Raw genomic sequence first — 21,199 nt, forward strand, 5'->3', positions numbered from 1 at the left:
GAAATTGAATAGCCATAAGTATAGTCATAAAATACAACATTTTTTTGACATCATTACACTAAATAACCTGATATATATATATATATATATATATATATATATATATATATATATATATATATATATATATATATATATATATATATATATATATATATATATATATATTACAGATAGTGGTTATTTTGTGCTTTCAAATTTTTTCGTCATTTTCTATTGATAAAACGTCAGACTTGTGTGGTTCAGGCCCTTAGTATGTCACTAATGCATCCACTCCAACTCCACACTTTGCATATAGTTTTTTCCAGTTTCATCACGATGTTATTTTCCCCTGTATTGTGTACAGTTTGACACATTAACTATTTTTGTTTTTGTTTTAAGTTATTAAATTATCAGATCATAGAAATAGTGATGTCTTGAAAAAGAAAATGATATCGAACATCTCAGTTCCTATCATAGATGTAATAACGCGTCTGGTATTGAGATTGAAAGGGAGGGGGTATGATAATGTTTAGTGATTTTCAAAAATTCGAAGAGCAAGTTTAAATTAGGTCTGAGCAAAATCATGTATCATTAGTTTGGTTAAAACTAATATGATGACATATAAGATCCAATAAAATATTCATATAACTTCCACTGAAATAATCACGAATGACCAAGAAAAAGATACTCACCGTAATTTTGAGCATCCTGGCTGGGTACCATTTTCCACCTAATTTTGTGCTCACCAAATCAATTCCTTCATATTCTTCATAATCGCTTCTATGTACTTCTACTTACTTAAAAAAAATGATATTGAAAATATTCTCGTCTGTCCATTCAGCTGGAGTCCACGGTTTTTGGTCGAGGTTTTTACTTAACCATTTGCGCGCTCTTTTGTTGCTGGGGAAAAGGATGCTAGCTGTTGCTTGCGTGTATACATGTATTAACCAATCATATCACATCTTCTTTCACAGTCATCCATTCAGGATAATCGTTGTTTACATATTTCAGGTTTTACGGCAAATTGGCAACCAGTGACATAGTCGATAGAATATGCAGTTTATGACAGTAAGGGACAAAAACATTAGAACAAAGTCATTGAAAGCTTTTTATAACAAGTACATTTTGTTCATGCTGGCCAGAAAATATTTTCCCATATTAATCCAGAACTACTCAGGTTACGTACACAAGTATTGAATGAAATATCTCTATGAACATTTATACAGTATCATATCATTTAAAAAAAGAAAAATATTCACCTTTGTTTATATTTCACTAATATTGTGAAAAGTTTGTATGATGAATTTTCATGAATATTTTATGAATATACATGCAATGATATAGAAATTTAATATACATTTTTTAGAAATATCTTGGTGGTATATCAAAGTACTTCAATTGTTCATGAACCAAGTTCATGACATTTCAGGAACTTCAAAGATATAATAGTTCATAAAAGTTCATCAGTGTGTTCATGAACTTCAAGTACATGATTAATCAAAATTCTTGAAGTGTTCATGAACTCAAATGATGAACTGGTCATTAACATTTCAAGAACGTTCATGAACAGTTCATGATTGTTTTCGTAAAGTCATGAATTTGTTTTCATAGTGGATATTCCTGAAAATTTTACTACCGTTTTGATGTTAGTCGACATCAAAACACACTACACAGCGCTGTTAATTAGGCAGGAAGACCCTGATGCCCAAAACATAATTATCAGCATCGGGGCCTTACGTGTAGGACTAACTTGTATGTGGACCACTAATGACCATATCATTCCAAGTTTGAAACATCAATGTAATAGTGGTAATTGTATGACACTATGCATATTTTTGTTTTATTGGACAGTAGGGACAAGAAATCATTTGTTGCACCACCACTTTACTGAGTGTAGTCATACTTTGTGCATAATTTAACAGATGTTGGAGTTGAAAATACCATTCACTACAACTACTGCTTATTTCTGTTTCTAACTATCCTTTGAGATTTTATTCCGTATCAACCCAAATTTCCATTTGTGAAAATGCTATGACTTGATGCAACTGGTAAAGCTGATGTATGTAGATATGTTTATGGCAGCTGAGCACAAAAATGGCTGTTTAGTGCAAACAAAAGGTCAGATTCACAGATTTTAAAAATGAATAGCCAAAACAAATTTGGGAGACAAAACCTTCCAAACATATATAAAATTAAGTCAAATAAGATAAAGTGTAAAGATGTAAAAGTTGTGTGTGTGTGTGTGTGTATATATATATATATATATATATATATATATATATATATATATATATATATATATATAATGGGTCAAGTTAACACATAATATCCTTTAAACATAATTTGTTTTAAATGTATAAACACTGCATTCTCAAAATAGTTGTACATTTTCTGGTTGGTACATTCTGATATAGTTTCTTTAAGCAGTTCACGTCAGAATACTTCTGTCTTACAAGGTGAAGTCACACGCTTTACAAGAATGTGCTCATCTGTCATTGGACATTGGCAGGGTACACATTCAGAATGAGGTTCATCCTTTCAGATCTATGCACAGCTCATTTATGTGTGTCTGATGGTGATAGGCACAACACTGCTTCAACTGACTGATTTGTTCTATATGATGGATACCACTCATCTGCAGTGGTTTTAACCTTGTTATGTTTGTGGAGTTTTCATTCCACATATTTTGCCAGGTATGTCAAACATGCTGATTTATAATTGCTGCAGTATATGGAATCTTCCATTCAGAAATCTTCCATTCAGAAACAGGTGGCTGCAGTTTTGGCTGCTTTATATGCCCTTTCTTTTTAGAATTCTCTTCCCAGATCTCATGAGAACATCTTGTTCTTTTGTAATATTTGGATGCTAACAAAACTATTTGTATCGAAACTTTCTGATTTTTCAACAGTTTTTTTAAAAAGCCTATTAAAAATGTAGTGTAATTATGACATGAAATAATGCTGTATAACAAGTATTTTTTTGGGCCATGGCTTTGCTTATCACAGCTTTGTTTGTGAATTCATTATTGCATCATTTTTAATCGACACTCTTTTATGTGTGAACAGCAATTGTTAATTCAACCAGTAATTTGAATATCCATCATTGTTTAATATCTTTTCCTATTTGTTTTCAGTTCTGATTAAGGAGAAAATTATCAATGAAGACCTCAGTGAGAAGACACTTAAAATCACAGACTTTGGTTTGGCACGGGAAATGTATAGGACAACGAGAATGAGTGCTGCAGGAACATATGCGTGGATGGCACCAGAAGTCATAAAAAATAACACCTTCTCTCGACACAGTGATGTGTGGAGGTAAAGTACCAACAGTATGTTTACACCTACAGCACTTGATGTCCGGCATGACTGTTGTGCATATTATTTCATCCATATTAATCTATGAAAAATAGTTATATGAAGATTGGATTTTATTACTACGTCTCTCCCTCGATAACTCGCACACATTGGGGTCCAAAAACAGACTGTACTATAAGTGAGGGTGCGAGTTACTGAGGGACCTCCATAAACGCACTAGACATCCATAAAACCGCTGTGATGGAGGGGAGGACTGAGCTGTTTAATGGCTGAATCCTCGTTTATTATTGAGTTGAGAAAAATTGTCAGTAAAGCGCCTTTTCTGATGAAGTTTGTTATTCTCTGTAAGTTACATTTATTTTCAAAGTGTCCAACATCTGAAAGATCGATAACACGTTTCGCGAAACATTTGTGTATTACATCCTGGCTTTTTTGGTTTGTTGATTAGTCTGGTTCCCAGAATGGTGCACAGTAGTAGATTCCTTTATATAAAAAACATGCCACATTTATTTCACGAGACAATCGTCTGCATCGAAACTAAATTTTTGTATTTTTCAATTAGTAAAACATTGATGCTGTGATTTCATTGCAAGTACATAATAGTGAAACTTCTTATCATCCTTGAGGATATCTCTACATGCGAATTCAGGAATTCTCTGGAACTTGTTTTTCCCACAATGGTCCATATCTGAAACGAAGCTGTTTATTTTACGAAGTACTCATTTTGGTTGGTTGCCTTGCTATCTTTACTCACGATTATGACTGAGTAGGTGAATTTAAGCTAGTTTAATTAGATTACGTACACAATAAAATTTATCACTGTTCGATTGATCAACTGAAATGAGTTACCTGATGTACACCGGAGCTGCTGTTTCTTAAGCATGTAAGATTTGCATGCCATTTTACTCTTTTTATTCCACCTCCTTTATTTGATTCAAAAGACATAATTACCGTGTTAATATAAAAGGAGGCCTGCTTTTTATTTAGTGCAACAATACAACAAATGCTTCTGCTAGTACAGTATCAAAATACAGTGAGCACTTAATTAGGTTCTCAAAGAAACGCTTACAGACATAGCTGTTATGGCAGATTGACACATTTTACATTTAATTACACATTGCATTCATGATGATTACCCTTAAAAGGAACTAAAAGATAGAACTAGATCACAAATTTCAATTGAATTTTTTAAAAATTTAATTGGTATTGATTTGTTAAAGTAATATCTCCACAAGGCATAAGTGACATTTTCATTGATTGAAATGTCCTTGAATATCGTTAATTGTGGTGTACTAAGAATGTCGTCTGGAAAGAAAATGTAACAAATTATATGACTTCTTATTAAAAGTTGATATTTTATAATGTTGATTAAAATTTCCAGGTCCTATCTAACGTTTTCAATGATAAAACAAGCGATATATCAAAGTTTCCGTTACCGATTTTGATTATGATTTTCTTCTAGTTCAACGAATAGTGAACAATTTTTGGCATTTTCTGGTTTAACCCTTTATCTCAAAGAGTGTATGGCTTTTTAGCCCTTTGATACACATGTAGCAAAGTTACCCAGCGCAGTGCGCTATAAATAGAATACATGTTACCTATTCGACTCCATACACATAGGCCCGCCTGTTAACTGTTAAGCAGTGTAGTGTATGTTACGTTGAACAGCAATTTTAGCCATTTTACATTTTTGGTACACATCTATTATGTATGGAAAAATTTAAGAATAAAGTCTGGTCATTACAGCTGTGTAACTATTTTTTCACGGAAGGATTTTTTATATGCTTTAAAATCTTGAGAGAACTCATTCACAGTCAAGTCAGTGAAGCCGCGTGACCAACCATAGCTGCCATTTCTCATACTCAAAATTTACAAGTTCTTTGTCTGCGTCTAAATCACAAAGTCATCTGAATTTGATAATTTATAAAAACTAATTGCTACCTACATCAATATCAGAGCCTTTACCTAAGTTATTGAAGCTTTCATAGTTGTGATTCTAATCGTGAAAACTACTGAACAAAATCCGTGACCTCCATTTTGGAGAGTGGAGAACACGACCCAGTTACTTTGAATAGCAAATTTCGACCAGAGCATAAACAGTGACCACATGATCTGATGTAGTGGTCATTCACGGCAATGAATGAGGTATCTAATAGGGGGTTTTCTCCATAGGTGGTGCTGCGAAAACATGCTAAAAATGGATGATGTTACAGCAGGCGTCAAAAGGCGCTTGTGTGCAAATCGGTTAAAGGCATCCAAAGGCACTTGTATGCAAATCGGGTAGAGGCATCCAAAGGCACTTGTATGCAAATGGAGTAGAGGCATCCAAAGGCACTTGCATGAGGTAAAGAGTTAAAAAATTGGATCCAAGCCTGACCCCACATTATAAGCGGGTTCGTGAGTTATCAGGGCGCGAGTTATCAAGGGAGTGGTATATATATATATATATATATATATATATATATATATATAAAGCAGAAAGCTTCGGTCCACTAGAAGTGTCAAGGCTCTTTGATAGCATCTTTGCTAGTGGTATTCATATTGTGTACGATATGTCTACTGTGAGTGAAGTAGTACAGTGAAAAGAATGTTATAAAAATTGCATGAAAAGGAATATTTATTTTTAATGTATCTAGTGAACTGTGCAGCTTGTATAAATTGTATATTTCAACAAAAAAAGCACCATTCAAGTGTACATACAGTATGTGCATCATGGATTGAGGAAAATGCACGTTCCCGCAGTGAGCCTTGTTAAATTCATGCTGTTTCCATCACAGACCATATGTACTGGTTGTTGTGGATTGTCCATGTTATGGCTTATAGTAGATAGATCAATTTACATTGACCCAATTACAAAGTCACTGCAATATAATTATGCAATAGTGGGAGTATCCTACATAATGTGGAACTTTTTTTACCAGCTCAGCTACAGTACACAGTGCAGAATAAATGTATTCTTTTTAAGTTGAACACAAAGCCATTTAAGATTCAAAGACTTGTTGACTTAAAGGCATTCACATGCACGTTTTGCAAGAGATGAAATGTATATTTCCAAGCAAAGAATGCTGAGATCATGTTGCTGTTTCACAAAATATATAAGTTTTAATAAATAGCTATTTTTTGGAAAGAGAGATTCTGCTTTTAAGCAAACATAAGGAGAAATGAGATTGCTCTAAAGTAATAACCATTTTCATTCCATTATTAAAATAAAAAAATTTGAGTAATGTTGTGATTTTTTTTCATTCACCCAGTCAGTTTTAAATTATTTGCTTAACTTGTTTCCACACAATCAAATATGCACAGCACTATCCAGAATACAACCTCTACTAGTCAGCCTGTGTTTAGTATTTGTGACCCAAATATACATGACCATGCGGCATTTTTTCACAGGAACTAGACATATTTAGGTCCCCTAAAAATATGTTTCTGGTTGGCCATCTGTCCCTGTTTCTCATTGTGGACCCTAGCATTTTCCCACCATCACATTGAACATATATAATGTTTATATAAAATATGGCCAAAAAAAACAAGCAAACAAAAAACACAACAAGAACAAAAACTAAACAAACCTGCCTACCCTAATTTTAATCCAGTGCAGTATAAGGAAACACATTTTTATTTGCCTTACAATAAAACTACTATTTTTACAAGACTCAGTGAAGCACCAATGCTGCATTCTGTAACCAACAGCTTAAAACTTATACTTCGGATTGCTCATTTGGTCATCTGAGAAGTTTAATATTACCAAATGGACAGGTGAAAGTGATGAAAAAGTGTTATCACCTACATATTTTTGGTAGGAGATAAACTTGTATCATTTTCAGTTCATGCAGATATTTATCTGGTACAGTACATTTTTTAAATCCACAAGATAAATACTTTAAAACTGTTCCCAAATGTCAAGAGAATATTGTTTATCAGTTTAGTTACTGTTTTTTAGAAAGATTTTGACTCAATTATTTGTTTTAAGAAGTTGATGTCAATACAGATAAAATATTTTATCACCAAAGAACATGGATCAAATGTGTATTTATACAGGGTGTAAGTTACTGAAATGATGTCCACAATCACCCAAATGGCACTGAATCTTTGGGAACCAAAACTGGTTCATAGTTGCACTTTTGATGTTAAACTTAACAAAGTATCCTGTCAAATGCCTCCACCATTTTTGGCCAGTGTACAATGTACCACTGTTACACACTTTTGGTTAGTTGGGATTACATACTAATGGAGGCAATGCATGAAATCCAGTAGTTGTCACTGGGACAAAACATTAAAATATCAGCTTGGTCCACCAAGATGTAGACATATTGGAACCTTTTCCAACTGAAATGACTACTGTTATGCAAACTTTGTTTTGAAATGGGTATCTCTGTTAGATATGATTGTATTTTTCTGTATAATAAATGGCCTCTAATTTTTTACATCAGTTTGGTTTCAATGGAATTTCTTCATATTTTTTCCTACCATATTTAATGATAAATGGACAGAAAGTCACAGGACAAAAAGTCATGGACGAAATGTCACAAAAACACATTGGACTGAAAGTCACAATTCAGATCATTATTGTTATTAAGAACATGTAGGACAAAAAGACACAGGACAAAAAGTCATAATTCATATTTTTATTATGATGAGCATGTAGGACAAACAGAACAAGATGTCGTACTTGAAAATTTTTAATGCTGTAAAATGGTAACATTAATAATGATGAAAAACAGCATTCTACACAGAATGTAGATCAGTTGTGGTAGATAGGAAGGTGTGGTTTTGGCAATAATTTAGTAATTGATTTTTTGTTAACATTGCAGGTGTGTTATACAGGAAGGGTGATATTGATAAGAACATAGCAAATGCCAGCATGGTTTGTTTCTTTAATTACTGTGTAAACAAAGTTACAGGATATGTATGATAGAAGCAGATGTCTGCTCTCTCTTTATCAAATTATATTTAATACAGGAAAGGGCAGTTTTGATAATAATTTAGCAGGTAAAAGTGTATAAGTGTGCAAAAACTTAATAAGATTAAATAAGATAAATAAATCATTATAGAATATGTTAATATGCTACAAATAACATGAAAGAACACAATATGAATGTTTCATATATTTCATCAGTAAATGTAAATTTATTATTTTAGCCTAAAAACATAAATTGAATATTAATTTTTTTTGAATAAAGTAGGAAAGGGAGTGTGAAATTCATGGTCCTAATTCATGTAGTAAGAAAACTTCAAAATTACATGTCATATTGTCACTTGTTGACCTTCATAAAGCTTTTCCACAACTCCCGTAAAATAATTATGACATTTTGCCCTGTGAATTTTTATAGTATACCTCTTTTATAAGTCAAAATCACAGTTGTGACTTTTTGTCCTTCACCTCCATGCCACAAAAGAAATATCACTACAATTCACATTTTATTGGCTTAGGTTAAGTTTTGCCTTTAGCTCATATCCAGGTAGGATTTTAGCACTCTATAGATATATACTAGTATACCTAGATTCATGAAAGTTGATGAGTAGATACTTCCTTGATTAGTACTACACCATCACCACAGAAGTAGGTCACTGTGACCCATATTTCATGCTTCATGCATTTCGTTTTAGTTTCAAGCACTATTTATGCCAGAATCCTCAAACTTGGGTACTGTATACATCACTATTAGTACCACACCCTTACAACAAAGGTCGTTCAGACCTACATTTAGCTCATGGCAACATTTGCTTTATCTACTTTGTAATACTGCAATACCTGGAATCATAAAACGTGGCAAGAGTGTGCATCTTGATAAGTATTATACACTTATATTAAATGTCATTGTGACCCATATGTCACATTTCATTGACTTTTTGTTCAGTTTAACAAATTTACTGTTATTGCTTTTTCCTTTAAACAAGGTGATTTTATAAATCTCTCTTTGTACCATACCCATACCAAAGAAGGTGACTGACTTATATTTCACATTTTACTGACTTGGGTGAAGTTATTGCAATTAGCTCATGGCCACATAGATTTTTGGCAGTATGTGTGCATACTAATTTGTATACAATCATGAAACTTAGGAATGCATCTTTATGAGCACCTTTCATTTCAGTAGTTGGTCAATATCGAACATATTTTATGCTTTACTAACTTTGTATTTGATGTTAATTTCTAAGAATGGTTCATACTGTAATCATGAAGTTGGCGATTATATGCAATCTCTGTTACAACCACATTCTTACAATTAAATTACAATAAAAGAGGTTCATGGTGACATATATTTCATCTTCTGCAAGTTTTTGGCATGGTGTATTCATACTGCCATACCTAGAATCAGTAAATTTGGTGAGTGTATGCATCTTCACAAGTTCTATAGTCTTTATGCCATAACAAGTTACTAACCTAAATTTGATACTCTATGACTTTGTTCATATTTTGTGTTAACATTTCTTTTCTTGGAAGCTGTTTTAAGTTCCAGCCAAGAAATTTGATAGCTGGATGCATCTCGGTTGCTACAAAGCCCATAAAAGCCAAAGGTCACTATGACATACCAATGTTGGCTGAGCCCAAGACTCCATCCCAGACAGTTGAGGTGTCAGTGATCTGTAAATGTGAGCCACTTGCCGCTGGGGGGCCCCATAAAAAATTAAATAACACTAATCTGTTTCTTGTCAGCTTATTACCTCAGCTCTGATAGGATAGAAACGAATGTTCCATTTTTATTCTTTGATGTCTTGTATGTCCTCTCGTGGTAGGTAGGTGGGTGCATGGGTAGGCAGATAGGTGGTTTAACAATATGTCAGAAGAGTACAGGTAATTTAGTGCCCATAAAGTTCAAATCTGAAATTCTAAAACGAGTAAAAATTAAAATGTAAAGATGAAATTGTGTAAAATGATCTTTTGGAAGAAGGAAAAGGATCACTTTTTCTGAATGTTTTTAGCATGATAATGCTTACAGTAGCTTCTGGAGATTAGTGGAAGTAAAGTTGAGCTAAATTAATAATCACTGCTTACATCCTGGCTGTGCTTGTTAGACCACTGGTTAAACTGCACACAGCTACCTGCCATATTCATATTCATCTCTCCCTTTACATCATGTCACATGTCACAAATTAGGTCACTTCAGTTTTCACCATTTTCAGGAACGTTTTATGGAATTGTACCCCCAATGTGGCTTAAAACTTTGCTCCTAAGTTTTCACTCTGTAACTCTGTAAGGACTTGTTAGATTGAAACCAAATTTGGTAAGAGGCTTTACATTTAAGACACCGATCCAGTAGCTTAGTGGTTAGAGCGTCTGCCTCGGATGCGTGAGTTCATGGGTTTGATCCCTGACCGAATCATACCAAAGACTTATAAAAATCATATTAACATCTGCCTCACTTTTATGTATATCTCCAGGTTTTCATGGGTCTTTGTCTGTCAGTTGCATCATATATGCTGGAACCCATGTCATGTGGAGGCATTTCTGATATTTTGTTATTTAAAAAAATTCCAGTTTAATAACCCAAAGATGCCTTGCCAGCATGGGCTTATGAAAAGAAACTTTTGTTTGATCTTTAAAATGTATACATTTATTTTACTAGTTTATAGAAGGTATAAATAGTTCATAATTTACCCAGCTTGCTTTTATAACTACTATGGTTTTAATGATAAATTATTTTAAGTTATTACAAAGTATGGACAACTTAACATTGTTGAGGTATTTTTCAGGTAGTCAGTTATCTGAAACCATCTATACCTAAAATAAATAAAACATTGTTACATTTTATTTGCAGTTATGGTGTGGTTTTGTGGGAACTTCTGACAGGAGAGACACCCTACAAGGGCATAGATGCACTGGGTGTGGCATATGGTGTGGCAGTCAACAAATTGACCCTACCCATTCCCTCCACCTGTCCCAATCTTTTCGCCAAGCTCATGTCAGGTGAGATTCGATGTACTCAACTGTCTTAAACTACAGATATAAATTCCACTCAGTGGACCATCTTGAAGTGGTTTTTATTTAACATATGGCATGGCTTTTGTTAATTTTTCAAATTATGGAAGTCTGAGACTTACAGGTTTGAAATTTTGTATGCTCATTGTTTGAATCAGGAAGTAGATATTAGTAGATTTAATTGAACAACAGTAATAATTGTTTTGAGCCTAACATTAGTCATTTCAGCGAATCAAATTTATACAGATTTATTTGTATATTCAGTGTTTTATTAACAAGTTGACTTTCCACATTCAGCTTTATAAAATATTTTTTTTTACTTAAGTAGTAATAGATACCACTTATCGCAGATAAGCAGTTCTTACTGTCAGGATATGGTAATAGAAGCCATGTAGCTACAGTTTGTTTTTTTTATTATGCACTTGCTCTTGAAAATTAAAGGTGCTAGGTTTGGCTACTCTGGGTTGTGAGATAGTATGTCCCCGAGGTATGAGCAAATAATTAATTCAGGCCTTACCGTATAATCAGTGTTGCACCTGGAGTGCAGGATCGAAGGTTTCCAGCTAATTTATTTTTGAATTTCCCACACACCTTGACCCTAGAGCATCACCTGGGCATCATACTTGTTAGAGGAAAAAATATGCATACTAATTTTCTTATGTGCCTGTCCATCTTTGTTTATGTTGGCACTAGCAGTGACTTAAATCACTGAAGGTGGTAAAAACCTAGAGATGGCAATTAATATCCATTTTAAAACAGTATATGTGGCAATCCAAACATCTAAGGTCTGTTATCAGCTGGGTTGCAATGTGAAGTATTTGATGAGTGCAAGTGTTACATATTTTTGAGGTTGAAGGCACACCTTAGGCATTGACAATTTAATTTATTTTGAACTTGAATGGCAGGAGTTGCTTAAAATTTATGCAGAATACATGGTTTGTTATTTAATGAATGAAGTATTAATTTGGAAATAATAAGGATTTAGAAAATAATTGTTATAATAAATTCTCTGAATAATGAATGTGATAATGATCTGGAACAGAAAGTTTTCGTAGTGCAGCTCATTTCAGGTGAACCAGGTATTCAGATATGTCGGTGTTTTTATGACTCACTTGAGCACGTAATAAAATGTTTATTTCAAAATGTAAATTTCCAAGGGAAAGGTGATAATGTAGTCCGCAAAGTTATGGTGGCAGAACTGACGAAGCAAATAAGATTATCTCATTGTTCTAGTGCATTAAGTTGTATCTAAATTTCCTTTGTTCCTCTAAAATGGTGTGTGTCTCCCAGATTGAGTTGATGGGGCACAGTGTCTCTTGCCCTTGGGAGCCTGTTTGAAACACTGTATGAAACAGCTGGGTAAATAAAAGACCACTGGCCAGATGTTGACACCTTGGGTATGAGGGGGCAGACCTTTTGGATACAAGCAATTCTGGCCATTATTGGAACTTCTAGGTGCTAAATTCTCCTATCTGGACCAAAAGTTGGATGTTGTACATCTCTTAAGGGATGTCCAATTAATTTATATATAAATTGGAACCAAGGTTGTTTTTATATGCAAATTAATTAAATTGATTTTAGTTGATAGTATAATAAATTTTGACCTCTGATATCAAGTGATCGGATGGCATAGATATTTTTAATAGAATGGTCTTGTAGAAATTTGTCTTTGAGAAATTAGTAAATTTTGTGAAAATGCTGTTACTACTATTTCTCACAATATGGAGGAAAAAAACTTGATGGGTATCAGCATATCCTTAACACATTAACCTCTGGTGACGAGTTTACATGGCAGGAGGTAGTAGCCTACTGCCGAGCTCTGTAGCATCAAGGTCATGTATGATAAACTAAAGTGGGTGGTATTATAGAAAGGTAGACAGATGTAGCTCTACAATGATGCCAGATATTCTGGAAGTTCTAGTTGCACTACAAAATACAGAGGGAAAAACCTCTTTTTTGGACCTTAACTTTTTCCACACAAAATCTGCCCGTGGTGTGAATCCGATTTTGTGTCTGGATTTTAGATTTTTTTGGTCTCGGATCTAAGGCAGACTGGTATGAACTGCAAACAGACCGATGAACCTTTGCAAAAAGTAGGATAAGATGATCTATTGGAATAAAGAGTGATCTCAATATGAAAATGATGGATCTGTTAAGCAAAAATAAAGAGAACTCCAACTTTTACCCTTCTGCTCATGCATGAGCCATATAGCCAATAAAAAACGATGTTTCTAACACCACTAGGCATTAGGTTATTGGAAAATCACCTGGAAGTTGATGTATTAGGATGTATTCAGAAATAGCTTTCAAAATGTGTTTCCTACTCGAATTTCAGGCGAAAACAACAAAAACCTCCAGGGGTTAATGTGTTAATGGCATAGAAACATGGAGAGTCAATCTATGCTAGGGCTTAAAATCTGCATTTTGTTTAGCAATCACAAAGAAGCCAAAAATGTTATTAAATAAAATTGAAGCAGCTTTGATTGTCTGTATTTGTGAGTTTTGTTGTTATTTTAAAATGTCGTACAAACTTATTCATCTGGTCTGCTCATGTTACTTGCTTAAAATATTACTAAAATAGGATCAGTTGTTTTTTTTTTCTTTGGAATTCTAAACCATTTATAGCTCATCTGTCCTTAACGCCAAGTGTTGTGGTAAGGCCCTACATACAGCATGCATCATTTGCTGCCGTCTATTAACACTAATATTCCTAATGTTTGAAAATCCATGGGGTCAGTTTCAGTCAAACTAAGCAGGCATGTTCCTCAGGATATTTCCTACCAAAATTACATTTGGGGTGGCTTCCCTAGCTGTTACATGGTTTCCAGTGCTATATAAAAATTATGTTGTTCAGTTGTCTATGCTAGGAATGGTGTGGTAATCACATGGAAAACTTTTTTTCAACTACTGCTTAGGAACAGCTGAGCCAGTTTTGATCTGATTTTTATAGGGAATGTTTCTTAGGGCATGCTTTATCAAAACTATGTTGGGGACGGGTCTCTTTGCAATAGTATGCTGTATGTTGCAACCATGCCTATTTTCAGCTTCACTAGAACAGATGGGCCAATTCTGATTAAACTGATTATATGTCCTTCCTGATTTTTTTTATGGGTGGCTCCCTACATTAAGGGTGGCTTCCATAGCAGTCTGGTGGAAAACCTATTTTCAACATCTCTTAAGAATGGCAAAGCCAACTTTGAGCAGTCATGGTAGGGATTCTTTTAAGGGACATATTTTACCAGAACTACATTTGGGATGCTTGTCAGCTTCTCTAGAGCAGCTGAGCCAATTTGGATCAAACTTGTTGTGATTATTTGTATAACATGTCCTACCAGATTTGTTTTATTTCCGAAGCATCAGCGTAGCTTATATACCAACTTTTTCTCCAGAAGAGCCAACAATTTTTGATCATAATTGGTAGGAATTTTTCACAGAACATAATCTACTAGAATTGCAGTTGGGATGGTTAGCCTAGCAACAGTGTGGCTTCTGTAGCAACTGGATGGTAACATTAATTATGAATTCAGAACAGCCGAGGCATTTCTAGATTATACTAGGTAGGAATGTTTCATAGGACTTAGTCTACCAGAATTTGTCTGGTTTGGAACCTGTTTCTGTCCTCTTTCAAGATGGGTCAGCCAGTTTAGAATAAACATGGTATAAATATTTTTTATGACATGCTTTACCAGAATTATGCTTGGATTAACTCCCCTAGCAACTTGTGCTTTCATACCAACCAGTGAGCTTCCATATCAGCTAGGTGAAAACCTAGAAATTATTCTCTTCTCTCATCAGGTATGGCTATGTTGCTAGTACACTGTACATATAAAAAATATCTCATAGAATAACTTTATGGTGCACTGATCCTATTTGACCAAATTTGATTGTCATAGTATTAACATCATTCACATTAATATGAAAAGTGCCGATACAGTATTTAGTTTAGGTGAAGTACAGTTAAACAAGATGTCTGCTACCACCAGTTTCAACCATTTGCCTGGAAATTATTACATTATTTGCCTTTTAACATATGCCAGTTGAGCAATATCAGTGACACATGGTCCTCATGATTCCTCTGAATGTATAGCCAGTAAGAACTGGATTTAGGATCTTAATAAATGGGTGCTCACAGTGTAAAATTGTGATGTCAGGAGAATGGTTAGCATAGAGTAACCTTTAAAAACATCAAAACTGCAGCAGATCAATACTGATATAGAATATCAAATTGCAGATGTCATTTTCTATGAAAACTAGATCCCAGTGAAAGTAAGAATTTTCATTACAAAATTTAAACCATATCCCCTTCATTACAAAATTTAAACTAGATCCCCTTAAAAGTAAGAATTTTCATTACAAAATTTAAACCAAAAGTTCAAGCAGGAGTCCCTGGCCAAGTCATACCAAAGACTTATAAAAATGGTACTAACAGCTGCCTTGCTAGGTATCTAGCATTAAAAGGCCAGCATTAGGACTTGTCAACATGGTGTCAGGATAATGTGACTAGGTGGGACATCATGCTACATGTCTGAGGCATGATGCCCCAGTGATAGACATCACTATAAACTGCCACACTGCATACGTAGTGATATGACAGAAAAGTTGTTCAAGTTACATAAAAATTTGATTCATATACACACACACACACTCAAGCAGGAGCACTGTAAAGATAGACAAGTAGAAGTTGGGTGAGTGGCCAGAATATGTGAACTGCAAATTTAACATTTAATATGGATGTAAGATTCTTAGCTTTTGGTTGGGGTAAGTAAAGCTTTGAAGCAGTTTTAGGCTGGTGGCATAAATACATTTGTAAATGCAGCATTTCATATCTAAATTGATTCAGAAACAACAATGATTATCTGCACAAGATGTAGGATAACTTTACATGACTTTTTGTACATTTTGTCACATGATAGAAAATAACTTTAGATGACCCATGGGACATTATTTCATATGATACGAGATAACTTTACAGGACCCATTTTACATTATGTCACATGATACAACATAAATTTACATGACCCCAATGTAAATTGTACCTCTTGATTCAAGATAACTTTAGATAACCCATTTTGCATAATGCCACAAGATACAAGATAAATCCAGATAACTCTATTGCACATTATACCAGAAGATAACTTTAGATAACCCATTGTGCATAATGGCACTAGATACAAGGTAACTTTAAATAACCCATTGCACATTATGTTATATCATATGAGATAACTTACCATTTATGTACATTATGCCATATGATACAACTTAACTGGTTGTACCAGAGGTCAAGCTAAACTATAATTGTAGGGAGAAGTGACTTCTCCTTTTGGACAGAATAAGGGGAGAAGTGAGAGCTGAACAGGGAGAAGTGGGAGCAAAGCAAGCACTGCATTATATATATATATATATATATATATATATATATATATATATATATATATATATATATATACACACACACACACACACACACACACACACACACATACATATACATACATACATATATATGTGGGGGCGGGTTGGCTATCTTATTTGAATTATGCTCCCTCCCCTATTTCCCAGTATGCATATTTGCATTTAGCAATACTTTCCTTTCAAGTAGAAAAATTTCTGAGTTGCACGTTATAAACACATTTGGTAAATGTATTTTTAAAAAATGTCATATTCACATGCAGTTTAGTTTGGCCATGTGGTTTTAAAAGAGGACAATAGAAGCTATACATTGTAATGATTTTTAACTGAGTAAATAGATTAGATTGTTGTAATTTCAAGTCAGTAAAAATGCTTAATCAACTACTCTTAATCAAGATTTTGAGAAGACCTAGGTCAAGCTTAGTTTTTCGAGTTGAATTTTGTGGATTGATAGCCTCTGTTGTACTTAAAACTTTGCATTTCAGTTTTGTTTCCACTCAAGATATTTTGAAGGACTATGCATTTGACATGAAGATCTAGGTCAAGTTTGATTGTCTCAATTTTCTGGTCAAATTTTATGGAACTGTGGCCTCTGATGTTGAACTTTGCCCTTCAAATTTATTTCTGCAGTCATTGTTGTAGGACTTGATGGATTGAAATCAAGATTGGTATTAGGCATTATTGGTTCTGTTGGTCATTGACCAGAAGAGCTTATGGGATGGTTGGGTGGTCAGTTTTCCATTTTGTTTTGTCCAATGTCTGTCTGTCTGTTATTATCACTACTTCTCATAAACTGCTTGGAAGATTGCCTTTAAAATTTACACAAGCAATAATTTCATGGTCTAGTTGGTCCTTAAATATCTTGTTATCACTACTCCTACTGAATGGACAGTCATATCAACATGGGATTTTCAATAAATGATTTCTCATGATGTCTAAATGGTCATCAGTGAAAATGGTGTTGATCTGATGTCCTGATATGACCACCATCACAGCCATATTAAAAATCATCACTTCTACGAAATGGATGGTCACATCATCATGGTGCTTTCACTTAAAGAATTCTAATAGATTTGGTCCTAAAAATAAAAACGGTGCAGATCTGATATCCAATATGGCCACCATGGTTTGTTCTGAATGAAAATGGTATCTAGCTGATATCCAATATGGCCACCATGGTTTGTTCTGAATGAAAATGGTATCTAGCTGATGTCCACTGTGGCCACTATGGCAAGCATCTTGAAATCTTGGTATGGCTACTCTTGAGTGAACAGTCATATGTATATCCGGTTTACACTAACAGACTTTTTATGATGTCTGGTTGATGTTTTTTTTAAAAAAAGGTACTGATTTGATGTCCGCTATGGCCACCACTGCGGCTATCTTGAAAATCTTTTCTCCTGAATAGATGGTCATATCAGCATAGGATTTTCATTAAAAAACTTGTAATGTCTAGAACTTTGCCCTTCAATTTTGTTACAGTTCAAGAATTTTGAAAGACATAATGTATTGAAATACAATTTGGGTTGAGACTTTACATTGTAAGGACTGAGTTCAAATTTGATTTTCACCATTTTCCAGCAAACCTTTTTGGGAGTTACAGGTAGATGTTTAACTTAGAATTTGCCTTTCAGCGTTGTTTCTGATCAGTGACTTTTAAATGACCTTATGGATCGAAATAAAATTTGTGATTATCCTTTTCTGGGAAAAATTCTTTGGGCAGGTTTGATTTTCACTATTATCTGAAATATTTTTCCAAGTTAAAGCTGCTGCTTGGCTTTGAACTTTGGCTTTGTTTTCTTTCTTCTCAGAAAGACTTGATGATGTGAATCAAATTGGACATGAAACTGTACATTCAAGTTTGATTTTCACCATTTTCTGACAGAAGTTTACTGAGTTTGATTGGTGACTTTTGAAAGACATTAAAATAAAGTTTCTTCAGAACTTGATTGGAAAAATATTCATTGAGAAGACCCAGGCCATATTGAGTTGCACCATCTTCCAGCAAAATTAGATGGTGTTATTTCCCATTTTCTTGAAATATTGCCTTTCAATTTTGTTTTCACTCTGTAACATTTGAAGGACTTAATGCATTAAAATTAAATCAGGAATGAGGTTTTACATTGAGAAGTTCTGGGTCAAGTTCAGTTGTCACCATTTTCTGGTACTGTTTTATGGTGTTATAGCACTTGTTTGACTTGGAAGATTTTCATTTGCTTGCATCACTTTGGCATGAGTGGTGCATGGCATATTGACATTTCAAATTTTTCTTCTTTTTTAAAAATGTAGATTGTTGGCATCAGGAGGCTCATTTTCGCCCAACTTTCTATGACATTCTGCAGCGTCTGGATGAGATAGCAGCTTCCCCATTTATGAACACACCCCAAGAATCATTCCACACGATGCAGGAAGACTGGAAGCTTGAAATTGAACAAATGTTTGACGAGCTTAGGAGCAGGGAAAAGGTTTGTTATTGTTGTTGTTGTGAACTGGTCACAGACCAAAAGAGCTTTTGTGATGCCCTGATGTTTCTTATGTATACATATGTCTGTTAGAACAAGCTGTTATTGCTACTTCTCCTAAACTACCTGGAGGATGGTTACATAACAGTACACACACACATTCATCTATGGTCTAGTTTGTCCTAAAAGATAATGGTGCTGCTTTGACATCCAATATGGCCACCACAATGGATGGTTATGTCAGCATGGGGTTTTCACTTTAAGACTTCTTACGATTTCTTGTTAATCATTATTGTTGTTGTTGTTGTAGGGTTTAACGCCACTTTTCAGCACAAGATAGGCCATACATGGCGGCCAGTATTAATGGTGGAGGAAGAACCCGGAAAAACCCCGGAAAGAACCACCGAGCCAAGAGAAGCTACTGGCAAGCTTTCTCACATAACCACATTAGCCGAATCCGAGACTTGAACCGACGCGGACAGAGGTGAGATGGCAGTGATCCGTAACGGTGAGTGCTTTAGACCACTCGGCCACTCGGGGCCCCATTAATCATTATTGAAAAATGATGCTGATATGACATCCATTATGACCACCATGGCAGCCATATTTAAAATATTGTTATAGCCACACATAAATGAAACATTTTCTTGTGAGATATAGAAAGCCTTTTTGTGATCTCTGTTTGGTTCTAAATGAAAATGGTGGCCATCTTGAGACTTATTTTATTGCTGCTCCTTCTTAATGGAGTGCCATATCAACATCAGATTTTCGCCAGACAACTTCTCATGATATGCCTTTTCCTCAAAAATGCTCTCACATCAGGGTTCAAATCTGGCCCTGGACATAAGAAAACTGTTGAAGGGGGCAGAATACTAGTTTGGGAATCATATTGGGCATAATAATTGTCAGCAAAGAGCTTTTCTAATTATTTTTTTTTTATTTTTTATAAATTATCTTGTTTTTCAAGACACCCACCCTCTGAAAGATCGTTAAACAATATTATTCTAAGAGGTTTTGACAACCATCACATATGCTTGAAAACATTATGTATTACATCATTTTGTTGTTGATTCAGAACAAATTAAGATTACTTTAAAAAAAAAAAAAAACTAGGGACATTTAATTCATGAAGAACACTCAATGTTGAAAACTCGATTTTTAAAATTTTTATAATTCTGTAAATAAAATATTTCATTGAAGTAATTGTGAAGCTTCTCTTACTGGAGGAAATCTCTGACTGCCAATTTCGGAATTTTAAGTTCACTGTACTTCTCATTATGAATCTAATCTATGAAACAAAGCTTTATGTAAACCAAGTACTAATTATGCTGGTTGCCTCGCTTCGATCACATTTGTGAATGAGTAGGTTAATTTAAGGTAGTTTAATTATATTTTTTGCCTAATATATTTATAACAGTGTTAAATTGATCAATTGAAATTAGTAAATCTGACACATGACTCCTAGCTGTTATACATGTAGGATTTTCATGCCTTTTAATTTTTCTTGTATTTCACCCCATTTATTTGATTTGATATGAAAAATGCAAATAATACAAAGAAGGTCTGCTTTTAATAGAATGTAACAATACATAAAATATTTTCACAAGTTGGAAGTCAAAACACGACACTTAATTTGATTCTTCAGAAATGCCCAAATAGGTTTTCACAGAAAAGCTCATGGACATGACTGTGACAGTAGAATGCTATTTTCCACATTTGGATGCAAGAGAGCATATTGCATAAATGACAATTACCCTAAAAAAGTTTAAGTTAACAAAACTTTTTTAATTGTTATTTTTTTTATTATTAAAGTATTGCCATCTATAGTCTTTGGTGACATTTTCATCTTTCAAAATTTTGTTGAATATTGTTATTTACAGCATTCCTATAATGTTGTTTTGAAGAAAATTTAACATAATATATGACTTCATCAGCGTGGTGGAAAGTTAAATCATGCACCTGTTCTCTTGTTGCTTGTCTTGTTATCACAGGTCTTTGAAACTTTACCCAAGATATCTACTTTGAATAGTTAATATATTGTATACCAGATTATGAGTCCTATCTTAGGTGTGAAAGCCATTAAATAAAGGAGCAAACTGCTTGATGTGATA

General features: G+C 34.1%; 1 protein-coding gene across 2 annotated transcripts in view; it reads left to right on the forward strand.

The window, feature by feature from the left end:
- Positions 1-21,199, forward strand: part of LOC149805783 (mitogen-activated protein kinase kinase kinase 11-like) — a 104,820-nt gene that overhangs the window by 53,208 nt on the left and 30,413 nt on the right. For both annotated transcript variants that reach the window (XM_089950470.1, XM_089950471.1), the window contains exons 2-4: positions 3,116-3,296; positions 11,057-11,205; positions 18,916-19,091. In XM_089950470.1, coding sequence (XP_089806596.1) covers positions 3,116-3,296; positions 11,057-11,205; positions 18,916-19,091 — 506 coding nt within the window. The remainder of the gene's footprint in view (positions 1-3,115; positions 3,297-11,056; positions 11,206-18,915; positions 19,092-21,199) is intronic.

Source organism: Sinohyriopsis cumingii, chromosome 2 (assembly GCF_028554795.1).
Source record: "Sinohyriopsis cumingii isolate HCF-2022 chromosome 2, ASM2855479v2, whole genome shotgun sequence".
NCBI classification, from domain to species: domain Eukaryota; kingdom Metazoa; phylum Mollusca; class Bivalvia; order Unionida; family Unionidae; genus Sinohyriopsis; species Sinohyriopsis cumingii.